This window comes from Antrostomus carolinensis, unplaced genomic scaffold, assembly GCF_000700745.2.
Source record: "Antrostomus carolinensis isolate BGI_N321 unplaced genomic scaffold, ASM70074v2 scaffold36910, whole genome shotgun sequence".
Classification (NCBI taxonomy): domain Eukaryota; kingdom Metazoa; phylum Chordata; class Aves; order Caprimulgiformes; family Caprimulgidae; genus Antrostomus; species Antrostomus carolinensis.
In genome coordinates this window covers 37,118-60,113 of record NW_010291303.1, presented here as the reverse complement: position 1 = coordinate 60,113, position 22,996 = coordinate 37,118, and the positions used below count along the sequence as shown (strand labels likewise).

At 40.3% G+C, this 22,996-nt stretch overlaps 1 protein-coding gene across 1 annotated transcript; it reads left to right on the top strand.

Annotated features, from left to right (window-relative positions):
* Positions 1-1,446: 1,446 nt before the first annotated feature.
* Positions 1,447-11,616, top strand: NOAZFP (nucleolar atypical zinc finger). The gene is made up of 9 exons (XM_010175943.2): positions 1,447-1,610; positions 1,867-1,886; positions 2,001-2,071; positions 4,197-4,276; positions 5,632-5,758; positions 6,512-6,616; positions 9,203-9,249; positions 10,372-10,489; positions 11,180-11,616. Exons 1-9 carry the CDS (start codon positions 1,491-1,493, stop codon positions 11,455-11,457), a joined length of 966 nt encoding a protein of 321 aa, XP_010174245.1. The 5' UTR covers positions 1,447-1,490; the 3' UTR covers positions 11,458-11,616.
* The last annotated feature ends 11,380 nt before the right edge of the window (positions 11,617-22,996 follow it).

Below are 22,996 nucleotides of genomic sequence, written 5' to 3'. Positions count from 1 at the left end.
AAACTGAGATTTTAAGATGGCACTTGAATGTCAGTTGTCAATTGTTTAAAAGTGTATTTCTGCAGTTTGGGAAATGAGAGGCAGATTGAGGAGCACCGTTAAGTGTACTTGTAGCTAAAAGAGCTGTGGATTAGTTGTACAGCACAATATACATTGGGGCAACACTATGGTGAGGTGCCGAAATAAGAGCTAAACACTTTCAAAAATCCAGCTGTCTTTTCTGCAAGGAAGTAGGGTTTGATAGCTACAGCGTGAAGGAGTGGGTCCACCTGGGCCATAGACTTCAGGGTGGTTTTTTTCAGAACTATGTTCAAAAAGGCAATTTTTTTGTCAGTGGAGAGGTCCTTGCCTCTTCCTTAGCTGCTTTCTTATTCCCTTGCTTGCTAAGCAAATACTCCTACTGCCCCTTTCAGTGTCTTCCCCCATCAGGTTGTGCTAATATGAGCCTTGAGGGTGCTTGTTGGTTTGGGTTTTTGGTTTTGTTTTTAACCTGTATCTGGTTTAGAATGTGACACCAATAACAGTTATATCAGCAGAAATGAGGGGATGATAAAGATGGAGCACAAGGAAGGGTGTCTATCTTTAATGCCTGTGTTGATGAGAGAAATTCTAACATCAGACCACACTTTGAATCTCTCAGTTGTCCATTTCATGAAGTCAGGATAATACTTGCCTAATTTATTATAAATAAAGAGTAAACTAAGCATATGCGAGTACTGCGCAGTTCATTGTGGAGGTGACAGGAGAGCAGTGCTCTGATTGATTGCCTGATGGTCTTACATTGGTTCCCTCCTAGAATGTTAAAATAGACATGTGTTGAACCAGGTGGAATTAAATTAGTATAAACCCTTCTTGGCAAACAGCAGTGTCTTCAAAGCAATTCATGCTTTTCATTATTGCTAATGTGCTAGACTGATAACCAAGCAGTACAAACATCCCTTTGTCATAGCCCTTAAAATCTGTCTAAGGACATTTTGTTTTCCAAGCCTTCATGAAGTCTGAAAGTTGCATTTTTGCAGTACACCACAATGTGCTTATCTGAAGAATGCTTTTTAACTGAGGGAAGTAGTTAGTAGTTAAGAGAGAGGGGTGATGAGAAAATGAGCTGAATATTGTCCTTATTAAATAGACAAAGCAAACCAAAACCAGAGAGGCCAATCACAAACAAACCTACAAAACATAGCAGTTTGGGTTTTTTTTTTTTTTACAGTCAAAACACCTCAAAGATAGTTAAGCACAAAGTTTAAGACAGCAAAGTCCTTTCTAGATCACAAGGTTATTCATGGTTCATCACATGACTCTTCCTAAGGGACTGGCTCCTTATTCTACATTTGAAAAGAAACTTTCAGAAAAGGAAATGAAAGAGTTCAAGCACAGTCAAGTGGGAACTCAAGATCCAGTTTTAGTGCTAGTTGTGCTGTGTTTCCATGTATTTACATACATGTACATTCATTACATACCTATTTTTTCCCCCACACAGATCGTGAAAAATGCCTAAAAAGAAGACTGGTGCTCGTAAGAAAGCTGAGAACCGTCGTGAACGTGAAAAGCAGATAAGGGCTTCAAGAGCCAACATAGATTTAGCCAAACACCCTTGTAATGCTTCGATGGTAAAATAAAGTATTTTATGTTACAATACTTGATTTTAAATTATGTAAAAACAGTGATAACACATTGACTGTATTTAATGCCACTAGAATGTAAGTCTTCCTACCACCTTTCCTTTATATTTAAGGTTATATTTGCATCAGAGTTATAATACTTGAATAAAAAGTTTGTTTCCTAATCGGAAATTTGGGGTCTGTAAATTTTATACATTGTACATAGAATAAAAGTAATTATTATTATTTTATTTCTTTTCTTTAGGAATGTGATAAGTGCCAAAGGTAAGTATTTTCCCCTTCTAAAACCAGTATTTTAATATTAATTGGCTTCAAACATTTTACAGGTCTTTTTTTTTTAATGCTTGCTTTCTTTCCCCCCCCATCCAATGTGCCTAGACGACAGAAGAATAGAGCTTTTTGCTACTTCTGTAACTCTGTTCAAAAACTACCGATTTGTGCACAATGTGGTAAGTAGAAATAATGAACAAAGCCATGCCATTTTCTGTCCCATTTGTGGTGTTAAACTCTCAGCAGTTAGAGTACCTTTGTGATTTTTGGAGCAAGTTCTTTTAAATCTGCCATGAGTATCCTCCTTGAGAAGAGATCTTGCTTGATCATTCACTAATGTATATGCCTCTGACACCCAGAGGTTTGTAAGTCTGGGCCATGGGCTTGTCTTCAGTATTTGATAGTTGGAAGAATTTGTCTCACTGCCTTTTAGGGTTGAGAACATCTGACTGACCATTTCCCTAGACTGACCGTGTGGAGTATTGTTTCATAACAGCAGCAAAGTTAAAAATGCTCTGACTGCCAGAAAGGTGCCAATAAGTACTGCATTTTAGGGATTATATAATTTCTGATGAGTTTAATATCAATTAAAGCCACAGTACATTATTTACCTTGCATGGTTTTGTAATGCAATTTTTGTTATTTATATGTGCTAGAGGGCTGATGCTTTGAAATCAGAAGAGAGGGACTCCTAGTGACAGAACTTGGCTCTGAATCAGGCTAAAATGCCTTTTTTTTTTTTTTTTAAAGCTGCTTACTTGCAGGGCGTGTTAATAACCATTTTACACTTCGAGGTGAATTTTGTTGTTTTACTGTTTCAACACGTCCTTGCAAGTTTTCCGTTTATCATTAAACAATTTGGCTGTTTTGTAGTTTGACTCTCAGAGCTACTGACATCTGCAGCTTCCAGCGCCTTTGTTGGGACCTGCAGACACTGAGCAGTTCTGGAAGTCAGGCTGATAGTGTGCAATGGCAGCGTGTCATCCTTCATAAGTCTTCTGTCATCATGCAGTGAAGTACTAAAAACATGCAGTCTATCTTACAGTATATTATGCATCTGAAGTTGACTCGTATGTGTTGAATTTATCTTAATCTGCAGTACATTTCTGGAAGAAAAGCATTTGTAATAACAACAACTAAATTATATCGAGTCCCAGGGTTTTCCAATACAAAGACCATTAAAGCTGTTAGGTGCTTAATCAAGTGTTGGGGACAGCCCTTATAAACCAACAGCATCTTTCTTAGAGAAGTCCCTGAGGGATAGAAACAAGGTAACTGCATTGCAGTGCTCCAGACCCAGTAATACCCCCACCATCTCACATTGCCCCGCTCAGCCCACCACTGGTCCTTCCTCATCCTCCAAGTGCCATTTGGTATCTGAGGTGCAATTTAATACAAAACTCTGCTGATGCTACATACTGGGATTTAATGACATTTTCAGAGTAGAATTTGGTTTTGTCAGCTCTTGAATGTTTTTGCAGGGAGTACTCTTTTGTTGGTTTCTCTAAGCAGGCAATAACAGAGACACCAAAGGGGTCTGTGACAGGGCAGCTTCAATCGGTGGTAAAACTCCATTGCAGTAGCCTGGGCTAGCTACAAGATTTTTTTGTTTGTGTAACTGCATACAGAGCGTGGATTTTTCTGGTGGAGCTGTTTATGTCAGAGGCAAGGAATAGAGAAAAGTTGTCACCCTAACTGCTTTCTTGTGTCAGAATGACTTTTAAATGCAGACTGTGGCTTTTTCTCTCATCCCCTGCATTTAAAGGGAATTATTTTATCTAGGAAGTGATCTCTTCTGTGGTTTTAAAAAAGAAAAAAAACCCCACCAAAAACCCCAAGTATCTGAATACCTGTAAGTAATTACATCATCAGGTGCACATGTTTTTTTCAGAGTACCTCAGCCTTGCACACAGTACATACTGCTTTTATGGTGGGACAGAACCAGCAGCAGCTTTCAATGCAGCTTTTTAAGCTGTCATTGCTTGACTTTCACCTTAATTTTGTTCTTTGTTTTATTTTGACATCTAAAATTCTCACCAGTGCCTCAAAACATAAAGCAAAACAACACATTTCCTTATCTCAGTACTAGGGCAAGAGATTTTGACTGAAGACAGTCAATAATTAATATGATCTAAGGGAGATATGAAGGTGGGTTGCAGGCTGCAGATATTTGTTTGCTTTATTTTTATGTAGAATTACAATTAAGCACAGGTGTTTGGTTGAAGTACTCCTCATGAATATTCATTCTATTTTTGTTTTAATTTTTGTATACTTTTCTGATTGCTTGCTTTTTTTAAAAAACAGGGAAGACCAAATGCATGATGAAGTCTTCAGACTGTGTTATAAAACATGCTGGTGTGTACAGTACTGGACTGGCAATGGTGGTATGTATACAAAATTACAGCCTTTTTGCATTAGGATGTTATTCTATACAAATCTTTCAAAAAAAGATAAAACAGATTTATGGAATGATAGCATTTTTTTCCTCATCTTACCATCACAAACTGATTTTCCCCTTATACTGGAAACCCAAATTTTGCATTTTTAGATTCAGCTCCTGCAAACTCTGACAGATGCCCTGGATGCTAACAGATCTGTGTTGGTGGCAGGCCCTTGGCACATGCAGTAACACCACTGGAGCTTACATGCCCCATAGCCAATTCCCAGTCGCCATTAAAACGGAGATCATTCTAGGATCATTCTGTAGAAACCAGTGGATTTCTGTTGCTGTTCTCACAGTATTGCAGAGACCATCAGTATCACAGAGAGGAATCTGTTCCACGGCATTAGAGGGGAATTATTATTTTCTTTTTTTAAAAAAAGCAAACCACCAAACCATAACATCATATGGGCTCTTAGCAGAGATAGTAATAACTTCTGGGCTTTGAATCTTTGTTCTTAGAAGGAGAAGTTAGTTACTCAGTTCTGGGGAGCAAGCTGTGGCATGTCATAGCCTCTGAAGTAAATGCTGTATGGATTAAACCTCTGTCCTGTTTCTGCCTCTAGTTGTCAGCCAGCTTTTCTCAGTAACATAGCTGGCCTTTCCAGTCTGAGGTTCCTAAATTCATTCCATATGTCCACTGATGCAGTATTTTAATCCACAATTAATTTGGATTCACCATTGTTTTCTTAGCTTTGTGTATACATGATATACACAGTAGTTTGTTACATACAGGCTGAAGAAGCTTCATAAGTGCTACAATTAAGGGATAGTTGATGTGTAGATCTTGTAGTTTAATAAAAATGAAAATTATTTAAAATAAATAACTCATTATTTCTAATGAGTTATTTAATCTTTGCTGTCTGCAGAGCTCGTGTTCTAATATAGCATGGTTTAAAATCCAAATGAGTGATTTCAGCTGTAAGAGTGTAGTGGCATTTTTCAGGTAATCTTTGAAACTGCATTTTCACCAGAACATTGTTATCATTTATGGATCTCGGGTTTCAGCTGGAGGACACAATTTTCATGCATAAGATTTAAGACAGGAAATGTAAAAAATAGAAAAGGAAAAAAACAAGTTATTTTGCATTACAGTTAATCCTGCAGAAATGAATATCAAGCAAACAAGATGAACTGTGGAGCAGCTTGATAGGAATACAGATGTGGTTCATACTCTGTCACCCAACTGGAATGAACCCACTGAGAGAATGGATACTTGCATACATTCAGGGTTATGGAATAAGAATCTCTGTCTAGGTGTTGCAGAAGTCCCAAGATGGTATCTTTCTGTAATTGCAGGGTGCAATCTGTGATTTCTGTGAAGCTTGGGTGTGTCACGGGAGGAAGTGTCTCAGCACACATGCATGTACCTGTCCTCTCACAGATGCAGAATGCATTGAGTGTGAAAGAAGTGTCTGGGACCACGGTAGGTTGCTCACACTTTAAAAACAAGAAAATCTAAATGATACTTTTCTCCTCACATTGCTTAAGTCATTGTACCTATATTTTTAACATAGCCTTTTTAATCTTCACTGATTAGTCCTTGCAGTGTGTTTGTTCAAAGCAAGGCATTCTCCCCATTTTAAAAATAGACTTATGCAGTGGGGAATGTAAATGACATGCTCAAGAACATACAGTGCTCAACTTGGGGATGGTTAGGTAATCTAAAGGATTAACTGTCATATCAGCTGAGTGCTTAGCATAATTAAGCACTGCATCAGATTGTCAACACACAACTCCTGCAACTCCCACTCCATTCTTCTGCTGTAGTACAGGTATTTGGATTCCCAGTTGCTTAGCAAGCCAGACTGATCTCCATTTGTGGAATCCTTGAAAGTGTTTATTTCAAGTGTGCATCAGAGGTGAGGAGGTGGGAGGGAAGGAGACTGGATGAGAGAGAATGTGATCTAAGAAAAGTGCTTAATGTCACAGTCAAACTAAAACGAGGAAAAGGACTAGATGTAATACTTGCTTTATGTTTATGCTGTCTTGTATTGTAGGATACATGGTATTTTTAAGTGCAATAATGGATGGCAGTGTCTAATTTAGGACTTTGTTGAAGCATTTGTGACAGAAGGGAGAACTGGTCTTCAGTCAAAATGACTGTGTAAGTTGTTTGCAGGGCAGAACGTGATGCCTGTGCCCGTTGCTGATTATTTTGCCTTGATAAATCTTTTAGGAGGCAGAATATTCACCTGTTCTTTTTGCCACAATTTCCTCTGTGAAGATGATCAGTTTGAACATCAAGCCAGCTGCCAAGTTTTGGAAGCGGAGACATTTAAATGTAAGTTAGTTATTCATAATCCCTTTCACCACAGCTAAGCAGACTCTCCAGTTGCTTCCTCTGTGCTCCAGAATACTCTCCATCACCTTTTCCAAATAGCTTTTGCCACCACCACTGGTGGGGAAAGACCTCTGTTTCTTAGGTGCTTGCTCTTGATATCCAGTTATCTAGACTAGAGCTTTTGTCTGACATTCCTCCATGCCAGACTGTACATGGCAGTTGTTTCCCTGCCTGGCTCTTACAGGCCTCTCATGGGAAGTTGCCTTTGCAGGAGCCAGTAGTTTCTGAAATTGCCATATTGGCAGTGGTCAGGACTGCAGCAAAACTGCTGGAACCACTGGTGCTGCTTTTTCACTGTACAAAGCTCTGCAGGCAAGAAGGAGCTCTCTTCCACTCTTCTGACCATATGATGAGCTATTTCTAGATACCGGTTCCCCATGGAAAACAGCTACCCTAAATAATACCACCTGTGTTACTCTGGCTAAGCTTTCCCATGTTGCTGTGGATGGCTTGTACGTTGGTGAAGGGTTGTCTGTGGATTTTGCCAAAGCAGCAAGTCCTGAGGAAGGCCACGACTCAGGAAGCAGTCATTGTTTGATTTGGTGAGCATGGAAGGAAGTAACAAAAAAAGAATTCATCCAGAGCATAGACTTGGTGTTAGTTTCTTCACTGACCAGTGGACTGTGGACCTGTGTGTTAGTGATGTATCAAATGTTGCTACATGTCCACTTTTACTGAGTAAAGGACAGGTAGCTGAGGACTTTGTCCTTTTAAACTTCAATTAATTGTGTTAACAAAACTGAAACTGGTATTTGTAAGAGAACGTGATGGCCAAGCCTGACTTTGCTAGTCCACTACTCATTTCTGGCTGAAACAGAGAAACTTCAAGGGAAGTTAAAAAACCAAAACCACACACAAAAAAACCCCCAAACCAAAACACAAACAAACCAAGACTATGCATATTTGAAATAACTAATCTTTGTAGAAGTATTTCTTTTCCACCCACCACTAACTACTATTTGATTTATCCCATGAAACAAGCTTTTGTCCTTTTGTTTTGGAACAGAACTTGTGTGCATGTATTTTGACACTTTCAATCCTTTTATAGAAATTCAAGGTGCTCTTTATCATGTTCTTTATTGTGTTCTTTATCTCTTGTTCTAATTGATTTCTCAAATTCAGAACATTTGTTGATTTCAGTGTTATAGTCTGTGTCTTTAGAAATCTCTTTTCTTCATTCCCCATCATTTTTTTTTTCCTCCAGTCAGATAGTTTCTAAGCCTTGATTAGGTTTCCTTGATGTATTCTACCAGAATATCTTCCTGCATAGCAATATTGAAGCAGCAACAGCTGTTCCACAAGAAGGTGTTTTCAGTGATTGTTGGAAGTTTTTAATTCACAGATGTGATGTCCCACCCTGAATAGAGAAACTGCTTTTATGAGGGTTTTCACTGTGTTCAATGTTTCGTGGCACAGTGCAATCTTGATAGGCAGGATTTTTGTCAGTGTGTGGTAAGAAGATTATAAAACTTGAAGTTTTACAGAATACATGAACTTTAAATGCGGTCATGCAATTGTAGTCTAAATCCCATTCTAGCTGTGAAAAAGGTTCTGCTGCTTTCCATCACTGTCTGAGAGTTTTTTAAAGTGCAGATACTCCAGAAATGTTTGAATATATAAGCATTAGCATTTCCAATTCCATCTTTAAACACACGAGAGTGCTAAATCCCATGGCTGTTCTGCTTCTGTGGAGAACTAGTGATATTTATTACTTCAGATTCAAAAACTTTGTTGACACAGGGGTAGGGCAAGGTGGAAGGAAGGCTTGCACAGAGACTGATAAAACAAGTATTACTGCTTCTTGAGGAGTAAGTATTCATCCAGCTTTGTGCTGCTGCCAGTTCCTGTGTGGTTGCCTTCACTACGCTCCCTCTAGTGGAGTAAAGAAATCAATTTGAAGCTTCAAGACAAATTAGATTTTGAGCACCAGTTCCACTCTTCACAACTCATGTGCCAGCTACAATTCTTTAACACAAATAGATTTTCCTATGAAGTTGTGTGCAATAAAGTACATTTCTAGAGGATATGACAGAAAACAAAGAATACACCAGCTGTTCTAGGTTTGAAGTTTGCAAGCTTTAAGTGTTCTCACATCCCAGTTCAATGAGATAAAGGTATTAAAGGCTGCTATGGCATTGTTTAAAATTACTGTAAAATGCTAGCGCTCCTTCTTTTGACATTGTGAGAATAGGAAGAGCAAGATGATCACTCAATAAAAAATTGGTTCCAAAACTTCTAGTTTTAAAAGTTTGGAAACTCAAAAAGTAGTTAAACTTTTTCCCCTCTTTAACTTTTACTTTTTGTGTCAGATTACATTATTGCAATGAGGTTTAGGCTTGAAAAACAATCTAGTAAAATAGTGCTATATGGTAAAATGACTGTCTCTTGTTCCCAAAGTGCAGAGTTGTCAGGGAATTAAAAATAAATGCCTCAATGACATTATTACATACTTTTGCAAGGTTTTAAAAACATCACAGATCTGCAGTTTCCAAGTACCGAGTTTTACATATTTATTTTCTCCAACAGGTGTTTCCTGTAACAGGCTTGGGCAGCATTCATGCCTGCGTTGTAAGGTAAAGGCAGTTGCAAGCAGCTGTTATTTTAGACTTGTTCTCCTTAGCCTTCAAGGCTGGTATCAAACCTCGCCTTGTCTTCCTGTACATTATTAAAAAAAATGTTCATACTTTCATATTATTTTCTGAAGCCTGGGGGAAGACTTACTGGGGACAAAAGGGCTTTTATCTGTACTTGCCTGTTAGCCACAAACCAATGTTGTGCATCCTTATGCCAGGTGAGGCGATCTTCACTTTGTCCAGCCCTCTGTGTTTAAATTGGGGCTGTAACACGTTTGAGCCTTTTCCAAAAACAAATCCTTGGTCTTAAACAGAATCCAAGGCTTTGGAATATGTTTTGATCCAGCATAGAGCTAAGACAATTTAAAAAGGTGGGGGTTTTTTTGGTTTGTTTTTTAAACAGTCAAGTGATGATCTGACCAGAAAACACTGCAGCCTGGATCCAACAGAAATCATCTCCACAGCTAATCCAGTTTTACACATGCACAGGCTAATTTGTTGATGTCAGGCTTTTGTTTTTACACACTCATGAGTTATTTTGTGTAAAAAGTTCCACCTGCTTCCTCATCAGCATTGCCCAGACTGCTCCATGTGCTGTTCATTGCCTGCTCTTACTTTTCTTACCCTCCATATGTTTCCCTGCAGTATCCCATGGCATGGATTTTGTATTCCAAATTGTTCCTTTCTCCAGGTATCTTCACTGGCACCCTGGTGCTCAACATGTGAAATTTTCATCTCTTAATTCTTGCCTTCAGGTCACTGCATAGTTATGTTCTGGCATACATCTCTGATTGTATTTTATTTGAGCTTGTCAACATAAACCAAACTTTGCCAGGCTCCTTGTAGGCAGCACTGTGATCCAGTCTTTGTTACCTTCTCTACTTGTTTATTAGCACTTTTATCCAGGCCCTTCCCCAGGAAGCCATGAAAAACTATGTTCAACACAGAAGTGGTTGCTCTGCGCACAGACTCCAGTTCCACTGCAGATAGAGCTCATTAAATTTTAATCACAGCCAGAAAATCCTGCTGCTGTTAGACATTTTTTTTTTGCTTGCTTCTTGCTGAAGAGTATGCTTCTATGATTAAAACATTTAGCTCTTTTATTCTCCTTTCACACCACAGGCTTGTTTTTGTGATGATCATGTGCGAAGTAAGGTTTTCAAGCAGGAAAAAGGAAAAGAGCCTCCCTGCCCTAAATGTGGCCATGAAACTCAGCAGACAAAGGATCTGAGCATGTCAAGTAAGCCTGCTTCTCTAGCTAGCAAGCTATACAAGTACCATTGGTGACTACTTTTTGCATAGAAACATTGAGTAAAGTCCCATTACTTTCAATTGTTTTGCAAAGCTTTGCTGCGTTTGTTTTGGGAAAAACTTTGTGTTTTTTAGTTCTAGAATTGAGCAGTCTCTCATTCTTAATCATTAATTGATTCCAACACAGCGAAAGCTTTTGTTTAGTTTGAGATTTTAGCTATGGAAACATTGCAAAAAAAAAAAAAAAAGCAAAAAAAAAAAAAGCACTACTTAAGCCTTTATTTCACCTACAATAAGCTGGCTAGTGAATTTCAAAGTGCAGTTTGATCACATGCATACAATCTACCCCAACCACTCTTGAATAAATCACAATATGTATTGTGTCTGCAAAGCCCATCCAATTTTCTTGGCTAGAGCACCAAAGGTTTATCCTAAAGCCTAAGTCATACTGTGGGAGCAGTTACTGTTTGTACGAACTTGGCAGCAGGGGAACAAACTGTGTAGCAGAAAGGTTCTGTCAGAGGAAGGATTAAATCTGAAAGTGTCAGATTTAGGAAAAGGCTGTCTAACATTGTAAGCTCTTCGCTGAGTAGTGAGAAAGAATGGAAGAGAAATATCAGAGGCTCTACTCAAATTGCTGTTGAGAGGCGAGAACATGATGATTTTTCTCTGCCTGCAGCACGTTCTTTGAAGTTTGGCCGACAGACTGGAGGTGAAGATGCAGATGGAGCTTCTGGTTATGATGCCTACTGGAAGAGCCTCTCCTCCAGCAAGGCTGGAGATGGAGGTGACCGTGAAGATGAATATGATGAATATGGAGCAGAAGATGATGATGAAGATGACAATGATGAGGGAGGGAAGGATTCAGATACTGAGACCACAGATGTATTCAGCAATTTGAATTTAGGAAGGACCTATGCTAGTGGGTATGCACATTATGAGGAACCAGAAGATTAAGCTTAGTGTGCTGGCAAGCTAAAAACACTTGGAAGGAGCCAAGTGATGCTTCACTTGAGTTATGTTCATGCCAGTAGGATAGCTCTACCAGGTACTTGCATACTAAAGTAAAAGAGTAAAGAGTGTGGGGCTTCTGCAATAACTCAAAGTGAGATTTTTTTTTTTTTTTTGGGGGGGTGGGGGGGCGGGAGGAGAGGGGGTATAAACCAGTATTTGGTTTGGGACTGAGGGAGAAAATGGGAATATTTTTATTCCCCTAAGAAACCAAAATGGTTTTGTCCTTGAGTTACTGAGTATAATGTTTCAATGCCATTTTCCCCTGTCAATACAGGAACGTGGGAGGGCTGTACAACTTGTTTCCATTTGCTCATTAGAAATTAAGTTATTTTTTACAATAATTTTGTTCACTGATTTAATAAAATTAATGTAGTGGTGGGTTGGCGACTGCATTTTTTTGGTCTGCACAGTAAAAGTCGACTGCATTCTCTAATGAATTGTCATAAATATTGATCTCCCCTGAATAGTTAGAAAGCAAGTTGTATACAAAGTGTAAATTGACACTGAAATTACTTCCTTGTTTATGTAGGCAAGGCAGATCAACGTAGTTCTCTATGTACTTGAACGTTACATTTTCAGCATTTTAAGTATTAGATATTAATCAGTGGGGCTATATGCAGTCATTAGAAGTGCACCCCAGACAATTAAAAAATGTTACTGCAATAAAAATGTTGGTGCATCCTCTCTGCCACTAAAATCTGTAAGATCATTAGATCAAAGAGAGACTGGTTTATTCTGTGCCTAGCCTTCAACTCTTTTCCTTGCACATGATACAAAAAAAATTGATAGGAAACAACCCCTATATATGAATTGATAAGGTGGGAAGACACAGCAGGGTGTTCAAAATACTGAGTTTATATACTGTGCTGTGCAAATGTGCTGGTACAAGGCAAGAGATCAGCACATCTGAGCTGAGGAGGTGACAGTTGCAAAGTGTTTGCAGGGATTCTGATTTGAACGTCAACATGTTCATTACCAATCTACACATCTAAGCGATAGTATTTAGTTTTCTCCTATAGGGAGATGTTGAGAGGGTAGCAATTTTAACAACAGACAGATCAACATTCAAGGGCAGCCACCTAAAGTGTTATTCCAGCTTTCTAAATGCCATGCTTAAATGCATGAGAGCTATTTCTTGTTATCCATCAAATATCTGAACTGATTATAGAATTAACTGCTTTTGTGGTGCTTTATCTACTGTTTCTTAACAGCTAAAGGTCATATGTTGGCAGAGCGTACCCTATTAAGACCAATTTTAATGATGTTAGGATTGCCAAATGAGCATTTTCTAACAAAACAGGATTGAGGAACCTGGCCTTGATACTTCCCTCCTAAATGCCTCTTACACCAAATGCATGAAAGACATGAGCTGGAATCCATCCAAGACAAAAACAAACTGATAAAGAGCGCAACTTGGTTATGGCAGCTGAGGGAGAAACTGTACTGGAGAGAGGGACATGACCTGATCAGTGTGTGTCAAGTGCCTTGAGAACTGGAGAGGAAACCAGTTAATGCACTGTCTGAAAGCCAAATCCCCTTCAAACACTGAAACTCTAGGGGCATCCAGTTTTGTGTGCTAGCAATGACCTACACATCTTAAATTATGTACCTGATAGATGTCTTGATACGTCTTTTGCAAAACCAAACTCAAAGTGAGGGAAGTAGGATGCCTGCCAGTTCAGCACTGAGTACTCATTTGTGAAATTGGCACCTGTGATGGAATTTCTGCTCATCTTCATGTGGTCCAAAAACTTCCACATTTGAGTCCATCTGTGGCTGGGCAATTCCAGCAAGAAAGCATTTTTTTTTTTTTTTTTTTGGGGGTGTTTAGCGGGGGCAGGGAGTGTGGTGCAGAAAAGGTGTGTGTGGGGGGGGGGGTTGAGGAAAGTATGTGTGCTTCTGTGTATAAGTAAAATTATAGTTGGTTGTGTGTAATTTACTAATATTATGACTTAATTGCACAAAATTCGCCTTTAAGGTTCTTGGCTCTTGAATTAGATTTTTCCCATATGAAATCTACTTCTGTCACTGGCTGTGCCAAAGGCTGCTGACGTAACAGAATTAATCATCATAATCACAGTAAAGAATTATTAATTTTCTCTTTGAAATGTCCTTGCACTGATCCTCACAGGATCAATCCTCCTGAGCTAGTGTGTGTTCCTGTGATACTGTCATAAGGGAAGGCCGCAGCACTGCCCTACAGCAGATGCTCAGGATACCTGCTGTAATTTGGCAAGGTCACCACCCAAGGGACAGAGGCATTTATTTGCTTTTTCTTTGTACTGCTGTTCATACCACTGGAGATATCTGTGTTGTGAACCTGGCTGTAAAGAGGGCCCAGGTATTAGACCTGCGGTGGCCGGCCTTTGAGGGGTCAAAACAAGCAAGTTTAAGCTGCTTTAAAGTAATCCGGTGGATTCAAGCTAGAACAGACAAACATGACCTCATTTTCTGCTAATGGAGTTGGTCAATTTGTGCCAGAGCAGGCAGGGCATGATGCTACGGGTTGCACTTTCTCATCCTGCTCTGCTTTTTTAGTAAAGTTAAAAGCATGGGGTCTGTTGGGGATAGGTCCTCAGAGCATGCTTCCACAGAAGTCCATCATTTTGGCTGTCTGAAGGTAAATTGCAGGAACCAGATGAAACAGAGAATGAAGATGTATCCTAGTTTTATTAAAAACAGGTCTGCAACAAGCTTCCAGTCTAGTTGGCTCCATTTTTCTTCATTGCTGTTAGTCTACTTGGAAGTGTCTTAGAGGAACGTTAGTAGGGCTCTGACAGGGCAGTATGCCATCTCTACACCTCAAATGTAAATTAGTTCTCTCATTACTTGTTCTGAATTCAGCAGCTGTTGCTAAATCTGAAGGTGAGGAGCCTGTGGTACTGATGACATATGTTTTACAACTCTCAATCTCAGGCTAGTTCAGACACTGCCAGAATACACCAAGTACTTTAAGGTGACTGCTGAGCTGCTTTTGTCAGAGAGAGATGATTTTTTTTTCAAGTCACTGGAGTCCAGGACTTAGTACCTGGGCACACAAAAAACCCCACTCATAACTCTGTGTTTTTAAGACTGCAGTATTGTGGAGTGTGCTTCCTGGTGGGGCAAGAGTCAGATAAATAAAACCCCGAGACTGTACATAACCTTGACTTTCCCTTTGAAAATCCTGTCCTTGATTAAAGGAAGGTCTGAGCTGAGAGAAGGATAGTTTTAAAATGCAATCAGGAATACTTGAGAGTTACATATAGTACTCCAGAAAACCAAGAACTTTATAGTCTTACACCTTCGTTTCTTTCCACCTCCCATGGTGACCTTAGGGAACAAAGCTAAAGTAGAATCTGAATCAAAATCACAGTAATATTTACTGTGCCTGTAGGCCCTAAGAAACGAGAACTCTGGTCACCTCTGTAAGATCTTTTCTGGCATTACTTTGTTATGACAGCACCAGCTCATTATGAATTCATTGGATGCTTATGTGGATTTAATGTATTAATGGATTTAATGTATTTTCGTTTATGCTCTGGTGTGATTTAGCACCTGTGACTGACTGGGAGTCCTTTGGTCCATACTGCTGCAGAGTTGCTGGCTTTGTTTCCAGTGAATTAATGTGAAGATCACTGTAATCAAAACCGCTCAAAACTGAGCGGTTTTGATTGCCAGTTGTTCAGGTAGTAGCATACATGTTGCTGAGAACTAGAGGACAAGCTTCAGAAGTGCTTAGAGTCCTATTTGTTCAGGCAGAAAGCATATTAGCACGTCTTGCAAGACATTACATACATCTATCCAAGTCCTGATCCTATTTCCAGAGGAGCCAATGGCAAAGCTCCCATTTATCCAAGTGGGAGCAATTTAATAATCTTTCTTATCTACAGTTCATCTTAAAATGTCAAGATGCATTACAGAACAAAAGATGAGGATAAGCTGAAGTGAAGAAGATGGAGCAAAGCTTAACATGAGTTTAATGTGCTACAATTAGCATAAAAATATTTGTTCTAAATTTCAACAATTCAACTGGAAAGTGCTTTTAGGACTGAAAGAAGAATCTGTTTAAAGCAGGGAGATAAGATTCTACAAAACATATTTAACAAGATGTAGAAATTTAATTACTTATCTCCTGAAAGTCTGCATGTAGTCCATAAATATTTGCTAAAAGCTCAAGGCAATTAGGACACAGACAAATTTTATCGTCTCTGCTTTGTAGGTACATAAACAGAAAATTGCCAAAAATCACAGCCTGATCCATCCAGTTGGCAGCAGCCCTCTGCAGCTTGGACTCTCCATCTCCTACCCATGATACTCCAGAGTAAACACATTTTATAACTAATGACAATTCTTTTATTAACATTATGTGTACTGTAATTAGCTGCCACACATCTGAAATTTGAAGCAGGGCCTAGTTTTTAGCTTCCATAGCCAGGACAGTAAAAAAAAAAAAAAAAATCAGCAAGAGAAGGTCACAGACATGAAGATCATTCCATGTAAAAGCCACTGGTTTCCCTTTGCTAAACAAATTATAGGCTCACAAGCCTGTACTTTGACTTCTGCAGCTAATTACTTAATTAGACACTTATGCAATACAGAGGGAGAAAAAAAAAATAATCATATTTCAGCCTCTCACCGAATTAAGCTCCTACTAATAAGCATGCAGTTTTGCTTTCAGTTTACAACCATCCCATTTTTAAGCACCGCACAATGTTTTTGTAAAGGAAAAAGAAACAACCGCAAAGCATGAGAAAGCCTTTTTGTACCTATCTCTACCCCTACTCCTTTCTAACACTAAAGTATACTAAAACATTCGGTGTATTCTTTTTAATCCCACTTTTGAAGCTAATGATTCTTCCACAGTGTTCCCCAAACTGAACCCTAATTGGAAATTCACTTTTGTTTCCTTCTGAAACAAGAAGTACTGAGTGCCTACAGGGCCTGGCTGATATTTTGACTGCATCGTGATGTTACTTGACATCTGTTGTAGATTTTCACATTACAAAACCACTGAGTAAGTTTTATTTTAATTTTTTATTAGAGAGTTAGAATGCCAAAGACCCACAATTTCTTTAGCAGGTAATATAAATATTTTACTGCTATAGTTGCCTAGTGCTCTTCCTACTGTTTTATTTTTGGCATGGAGAGAGAGGTTGATTCTTTTGAAAGCGAATCACTGCTAGTCAGGCACATAAACCCTTGGGCTGCCTCCAGTCTGATTTAAATTCAGCACCTTACTTTGATGGCAGAGACAAGGATGAGCCCCTTTGAGATTTTCCCCACCAGCAGGAGAGATGCGCAAGGACCTCACCCTGGATGTCAGCATCAATTCAAAGTGGTGTGCTCTTCTGCCAGTTCAAGGTAGTGACAACTGAAACGTGGCCTTTCACTAGATCACTTTGGAAGCCTGCAGAAACCCAAATGCTGCAGTCTCTACCTCCCTTTAAACACATACTGGCTGGAAAAGCAACAACTACAAAGATGACTCCCATGACTCCTATTTTCACTCTACTTCTTCCTCAAAGATAACAGAATGTGTCCACAAGCTTATACAGAAGTCCTTATTACTGTTTTTTTTTCCTTATTAAAAAAAAATTATAATCTGTTGAGTGTGGGTTTAAGCAAGAAAAAGAAACATCAACAGAAATATAAATAAAGATGTTACCCTATCAACAGCTGAACAACAAAGCCATACTGAGAGCTTTGGAAGAAGGGGATGAGAGACAATACTATATGCTCACAATTGGCTTTGTCTGCGCCCTCCTATTAAGTCTGACAGTACAGGCCAAGAAAGCATTAGAGAGCTTAAGCTTGGGGCTTTTGTTTGCCAAAGCATTAACAGTTCCAAGGGAGCTTCAGAGGGAGCAGCGTACAATTTCTTACTAGGCATTTAGTATGCACAACCACTGTGACCAGCTTTGGAACATTAAGAATAATTTAGAAGAAGTTAGATAACAAATTACATCCCTTGCATATTCTCCCCACTTTCTTGATGTTACATGCATTGCAAAGATCCCATCATGACATCTACACGTTAGTACTGCAGAAGCACACCCCTCTGATCTACCATCAGAAATCATTTCTAAGTAGACAGTGCCAACATGAAACGTACCAGATACCATCTAGGTTTATCACAGCTTCCAAAGAACACTACTCTTCTTTTGTCCAACACTTTACAAAGCCATCAGAAAATTAACAGCTTAAGAAGCCTTTCCAGCAAGCAAAGTTTCTGACCTTGGTTTAAAGTCAACAAGTTTTAGTCAACTGAGTTTATGCGCCCAACGTACCGCTGATACTGGAGCACAGATGTGTACCCACCATTCCCTGGGCTCTGTCAGGGCGGCTGCACCCCAGGGTGCTCAAACCCTGCCCCAAAGCTCAGCTATGAGATGCAAGAACATAGACACAGTTCCTTTCCAAGGCCCTGTGTAGCCACCCTTAAAAGTGCCAGAGCTCACTCATGCAGGAAACCACTAACCAACCACAAGCTTTTCCCCTCCTCTCCTTGCCACCAACCACCTCTGACCATCACATTCCCCTTGTAGAGAAAGCTGAATTATCACTCACCTACAGGCAAAACGACCCAGACCAGGATACCAGCCAATGATGCTCTGCACCATAGAAGCTCACAAACTGCCTGCTCCCCTCTTTAAAACCTTCCTCCCCACCTGCACCCCTTCAGCAGGTCCCAGTTGGCCCCTCCCTAATGGGACAGGTGAGCGTGGCCTCTCTCTGCAGCTGGCCTTCAGCATCAGCAACCCTGATAATTACCACAGCCTTTGCCTGTTGCTCTCAGATGGGCTGCTGTGGCCTCTCTCCACATTTGCCACTTGTGATCAAGTACTGAGTCCTGCTGCACCTTCCTGCTGCTTTAAAAGATAAAATGTTGCAGCATAAAGTATAAATAACATTTATTCTGTTTAAAATGTGACAGGTCTCCTATGCCATGCCATTTTATTACATCTAAAATGAATTTGCAGATGATGATCTGTATTTTGTACTGACCCTGGGTGTTTAATCATTAAAATACTAGCACTCCTGTTACAATGCCTTCACAATATATTAACAACACTATCTTAGCTTCTAGAAAACTACAGTATAACCTCATAGTCTTTTATGTGCTGTAATTTCTCTTTGGGTATTAAAAAAAAATATAGCTCTATCAGATTATTAACAGCAAAAAATGAGCCACAGCCCCTGCACTGCCATTTAAGCTCATCTGAAAGTCTTTGGCCTGTTGGAGATGTGGTTCTCAAGTAACCAACTTGCTTCAAGCTTCATAGAGAAAGTAAAGAGGTCTTCCCAGTTGCTCCACTGCTGGTCTCACAAGCTGCAGCCCTGCAGGAGAGCATGTCCTGGAGTGACAGATGTTGCCAGAGCTGACAGAGTCATAAGCATTCAGCCCAAGCAGTGATCTGACTTGTGAAGCCGCAGGACATGGTGTTTTGTTTCCAGCTAAACAGGTCCTTTGGTGAAATGTCCTAAGGTGAGAGCAAAAGCCAAATGATTTGTCATGTTCTTTACTGGACTAAATCTAGTGTTTGCATTTTGTTCTAATATATGGAATATTGTCAATCCACATTAGTAATAAACCTGAGGGATGGTTTTCCTGTACCTGTCTATTCTAGCCCTTCAGCTCCCTGTGTGCTCTACAGTGTTCTGTGGGCCATGGTCCTCTGCTCACCTCAACTTCTGCACTTTTCCCTCCTGCCAAAGACCCCACTGCTGCCCACTCACGTTAGGTTCAACTGAACTGCAGGAGCAGTCACTGCATGATTGTGTGAGGATGAGCTGGGGGCAAAGGAAACATAGCCTATGGACTGGGTGAATATGGTCTTTGGACAACCTCCTCCTTTGTCTGAGCCTGCAGGACCTGGTGGGGGTTGCTGGGCTCAAGACACACCTCTCTAAACTGTGGCAGGGGCCACACCTTTGGGTTGCCCTTTTCCCAGCATTAGTGTTCCTTCATGGCGCTAATATTGATCAGTTAATGTGTGAGATCAAACATTTGAAGCCTTGTAAGTTGCTTTTGCAGTACAGTAAGTGATGAAGAGCCCATCTCAGTCCAGCACCGGTCACTGGTTTCCAGGGAAAGAAGAATCGAGTCTAATCAAGGACCAAGGCAAAGAGCACCAGCTCCAGCTGCTTGCAGAGCCCGCGCTCCCTCCAGCACAGAGCCTTGCAACCCAAAGCTCACAGCACGCAACGTTTCTCTCTGAAGCTGAACAGAAAGATCAGCACAAAGACGTGTTTGAGTGCTTCGGTTTTCTGCTAACGATGGGCTTGTGCAACTTCCAAGACTCGAAATTAATGAATAAATGTACATGTAGAATTAGTGGCTGTGGTTTAAAAATCCCTTCACTTGAGACTCAAGTCAGATTGTCTCTGTGTTTAGTGTAGGAAATAAGCAAATGATAATTACCTGTCATTCAAATTAAGAGAGTTGTGCAATTAATCCTGGGAAAGTTAGAAATGTGCTGAGATACCAAGTATCCACTTCCAATTGTTACTATAAACAACAAAATGCCTTAGATTGCTTCTAAGGTCCCAGTCTGGAAACAGTTTTTCCAAACTCAGCTTTCACCTACCCCGAGACCTCCACTGCCATCTTAACTGGAAATTTATGGCAACTCTTTGCTGTTACAGCCACATTCTGCAGGGAAGAGGAAACAGATATGATCCTTGACTAAAGGAATTCCTTTTGAAGATGGGGAAGATTAAGTGTAGCCACCCTACAGAAGGAATTCCCAGGTCTGCTCTATACTGCGATATATTTCGGGGTGTTGGAATTGCATGCCATCCTTAGTCATTTCAGATTAATCCTGAGATCTGCCTGCACCAGAAATCCATGGTCTTCATTCTTATTTCTGCCATGGAAAGAGAAGTCTTTAATTTCACTCTTGCATTCTGTTAGCCACTGTGAAATGTTTCATCGTGGCTGAAATGGTGAAAGCTGCTTCTCCATCTGTGTCTGTAGGCCATGAAAGCACTAGCTTTTTATATAAATAAACCCCAATTCTTCAACGCTTTGAAGATCCAGCAGATTTGTAGAATTTGCTGCTTTTACTAATGCCTGTCTTGCAAACATTAGGATTCCAGGTTTATCCCATTGTGTCTTTATCAGTAGAAGAGTAGCTTCTGACCAGATGGTCTTAAATTTGTGCTCCTAAATATTACAGAACTTGCACTGTCAGGAAAAGAAATCCTTCTGTCACTTGTCCAATTTACACTGCAAACAGTCAGTTACTTGACACATAAACTGTATCGTTGGCCAGTTGAAAGAGCTAACACGGTATTAATCTCATTTCAGATGCATCCAGGCAATTACACGATAACTCAGCTATTAAGCTACCTTTGTGATTTCAATCACCTACTTTTTTGTATGCCTGTAAAGTGACTATAAAGTTATCAGCATAAAACTATTAAAGCTGAGAGTTCTATAAAAGTGGCAAGTGAGTTACTGCAATTGCTCTAGGCAATGTAACCTACTTTTGCATAGTCACAGATGGGAAAGGTTTACTCATTGTCTACATTTTATATGCACAGAAAGGAAAGTAAAACACAAAAGCAATCCTGCCTCCTCTCCAAGCTCTGTTTTTCCTTCTCCTCACCCCCCAGCAGCCAAAAAATCACATCAATTTCTTTCAAGGGAAAGGAGTTTTGATGGGACTATACTGCAAGGTGAAGGAGAAGGTTATTAACTAAAATTATTTTGCAGCTTAGGGGAAAAAAGTAATAGTCTAAAGCCATAGTGAATTTCAGAAAACCAGAATGTAGCCATTTAAAATTGTATTTTAAAATTTGATTGATCAGGCAAATGTGTTACTTTAGAGATAAGGCAAAAGTCACCATACTGAGAGGTGGTTTCTAGCCACACTATCTAGTTAAAAAGATGTTCTGCTTGTTTATTAAAAGCAACTGGTTTATTTCCAGAAGAAAAAATAAAAATCATTGATTCAAAAAGTGTGTGACAGAACTGGAAAGACAGAGTTACTTTAAGTCTGTGCAATGACAGGGGTCCTGACTCTACCCCTTACTAAACGAGACTGTTGGTCAGACCGGCAGTCCTGCTGACTGCAGCATCACTCCTTTCCTCCCTGAGAGGTACCAACCGGAGCACGTCAGCTGCACAGTTCACATGTGTGGGTTTAGCTTGTGCAAACAAACCTGATCTAGCTCTGAAGTGGTAAAAAACCAGCCCAAAGCCAGTGGACGAGGCCCCAGCTTCCTGAGCCCAAGGCGCCTCAGCAGTGCGCAGCACCTGAGCCGGCTGAGTTGAAGCTCTTTTGGGTATGTCTTTATGAGATGGCACAGTCCTGGGTCACAGTCCCAAGGTCCCCTAAAGCAGTGTTGTGTGCAGGAGGGCCAACATAGTCTCTCAGCATCTGGCCTGATGTTATAAATCTAGCACTGTGGCTTCCTGTGGCTGAAGCCTCTCCTAAAAAAGCCCAAGCAAGGCCTGTACTCACTGTGCACTCACTGCTTGGTCCCAGGGGAAGAGGAGAGTGGGTTTGCTGTGCTCTGGGAACGTCGATCTCTCCACCCAAGGACCCATATGTTAGCCCTCCAGGAGTGTATTGCTCATGTCAGTTTTTGGAAGCAGTTTTTTGCTGCACCTCTAGCTTGGGGGTCATCCAGGAAATCCCAGGTGGAGGCACGCTAACCTTCACAAACAAACTTCCCGCTGTGCTTGGTTAAGGCTCCTCACTAGGGCAAAACTCCTGCTGAGGTCTTTTCTCTCTTTCCTGAGAGAGCCCTTTACTCTGGATAACTGTGGCTTCATAATTCTGTTGCTTTTTAGATCCCAGTATGCCAAATGCAGAGGGAAAGATGGAGAGGTACCTCACTGTCTTCAGATGTGTTTTATCTCTCCTGCCATTTCACGAAACCTGAAGAGAGAATACTATGAAAAGAGTATTTAAGGATTGAGTTGCCTTTCTTTTCAACAGCATACTGCCTGCTTTTAATGTTTACTAGGTTTTTGGCTGCAAAAAATGTACAGGGCTGAGAAGTCTCTCTTGGTCTGTAGTCACTGCCACAAAGGAATTCCTCCAGGCTCCTTTGCCTTCCCTCCTGAGCTCCTCAGAGACCTCTGCTGCTGTCCCTGGCAGCAGACCAAGGGGAAACAGCTTCAGTTAAAGCTCCTCCTGTAGCAACAAAACACCACTGATCAGCCACGTTCTGTCAGTGCCAACAACTTTTTGAAGCTTGAAGCTTTTTTAATGCCTGCTTTCTCTCTTTCCTCAGGTTTCAGGTATGCAATGTAAAGAAAGCCTCCAGAGAGTTCTTTTTCTTTATTTCATCCTTTGAGTTTGAAAAGAAAACCTGCTGCAGCTGAGCACCCCTGGAAACACCAGTTCAGATCCATCTCAGACCGAGTCTGGGAGGTCCTTTTCCTTCCCTTCAGGTCTGTAGGCTAAGCAGAATAAAAAATGCTGGAACACCAACTGAATAGCTAAAAACCTGGCAGAGTGAGCAGGCACTGGCTGAGAAATGCAAC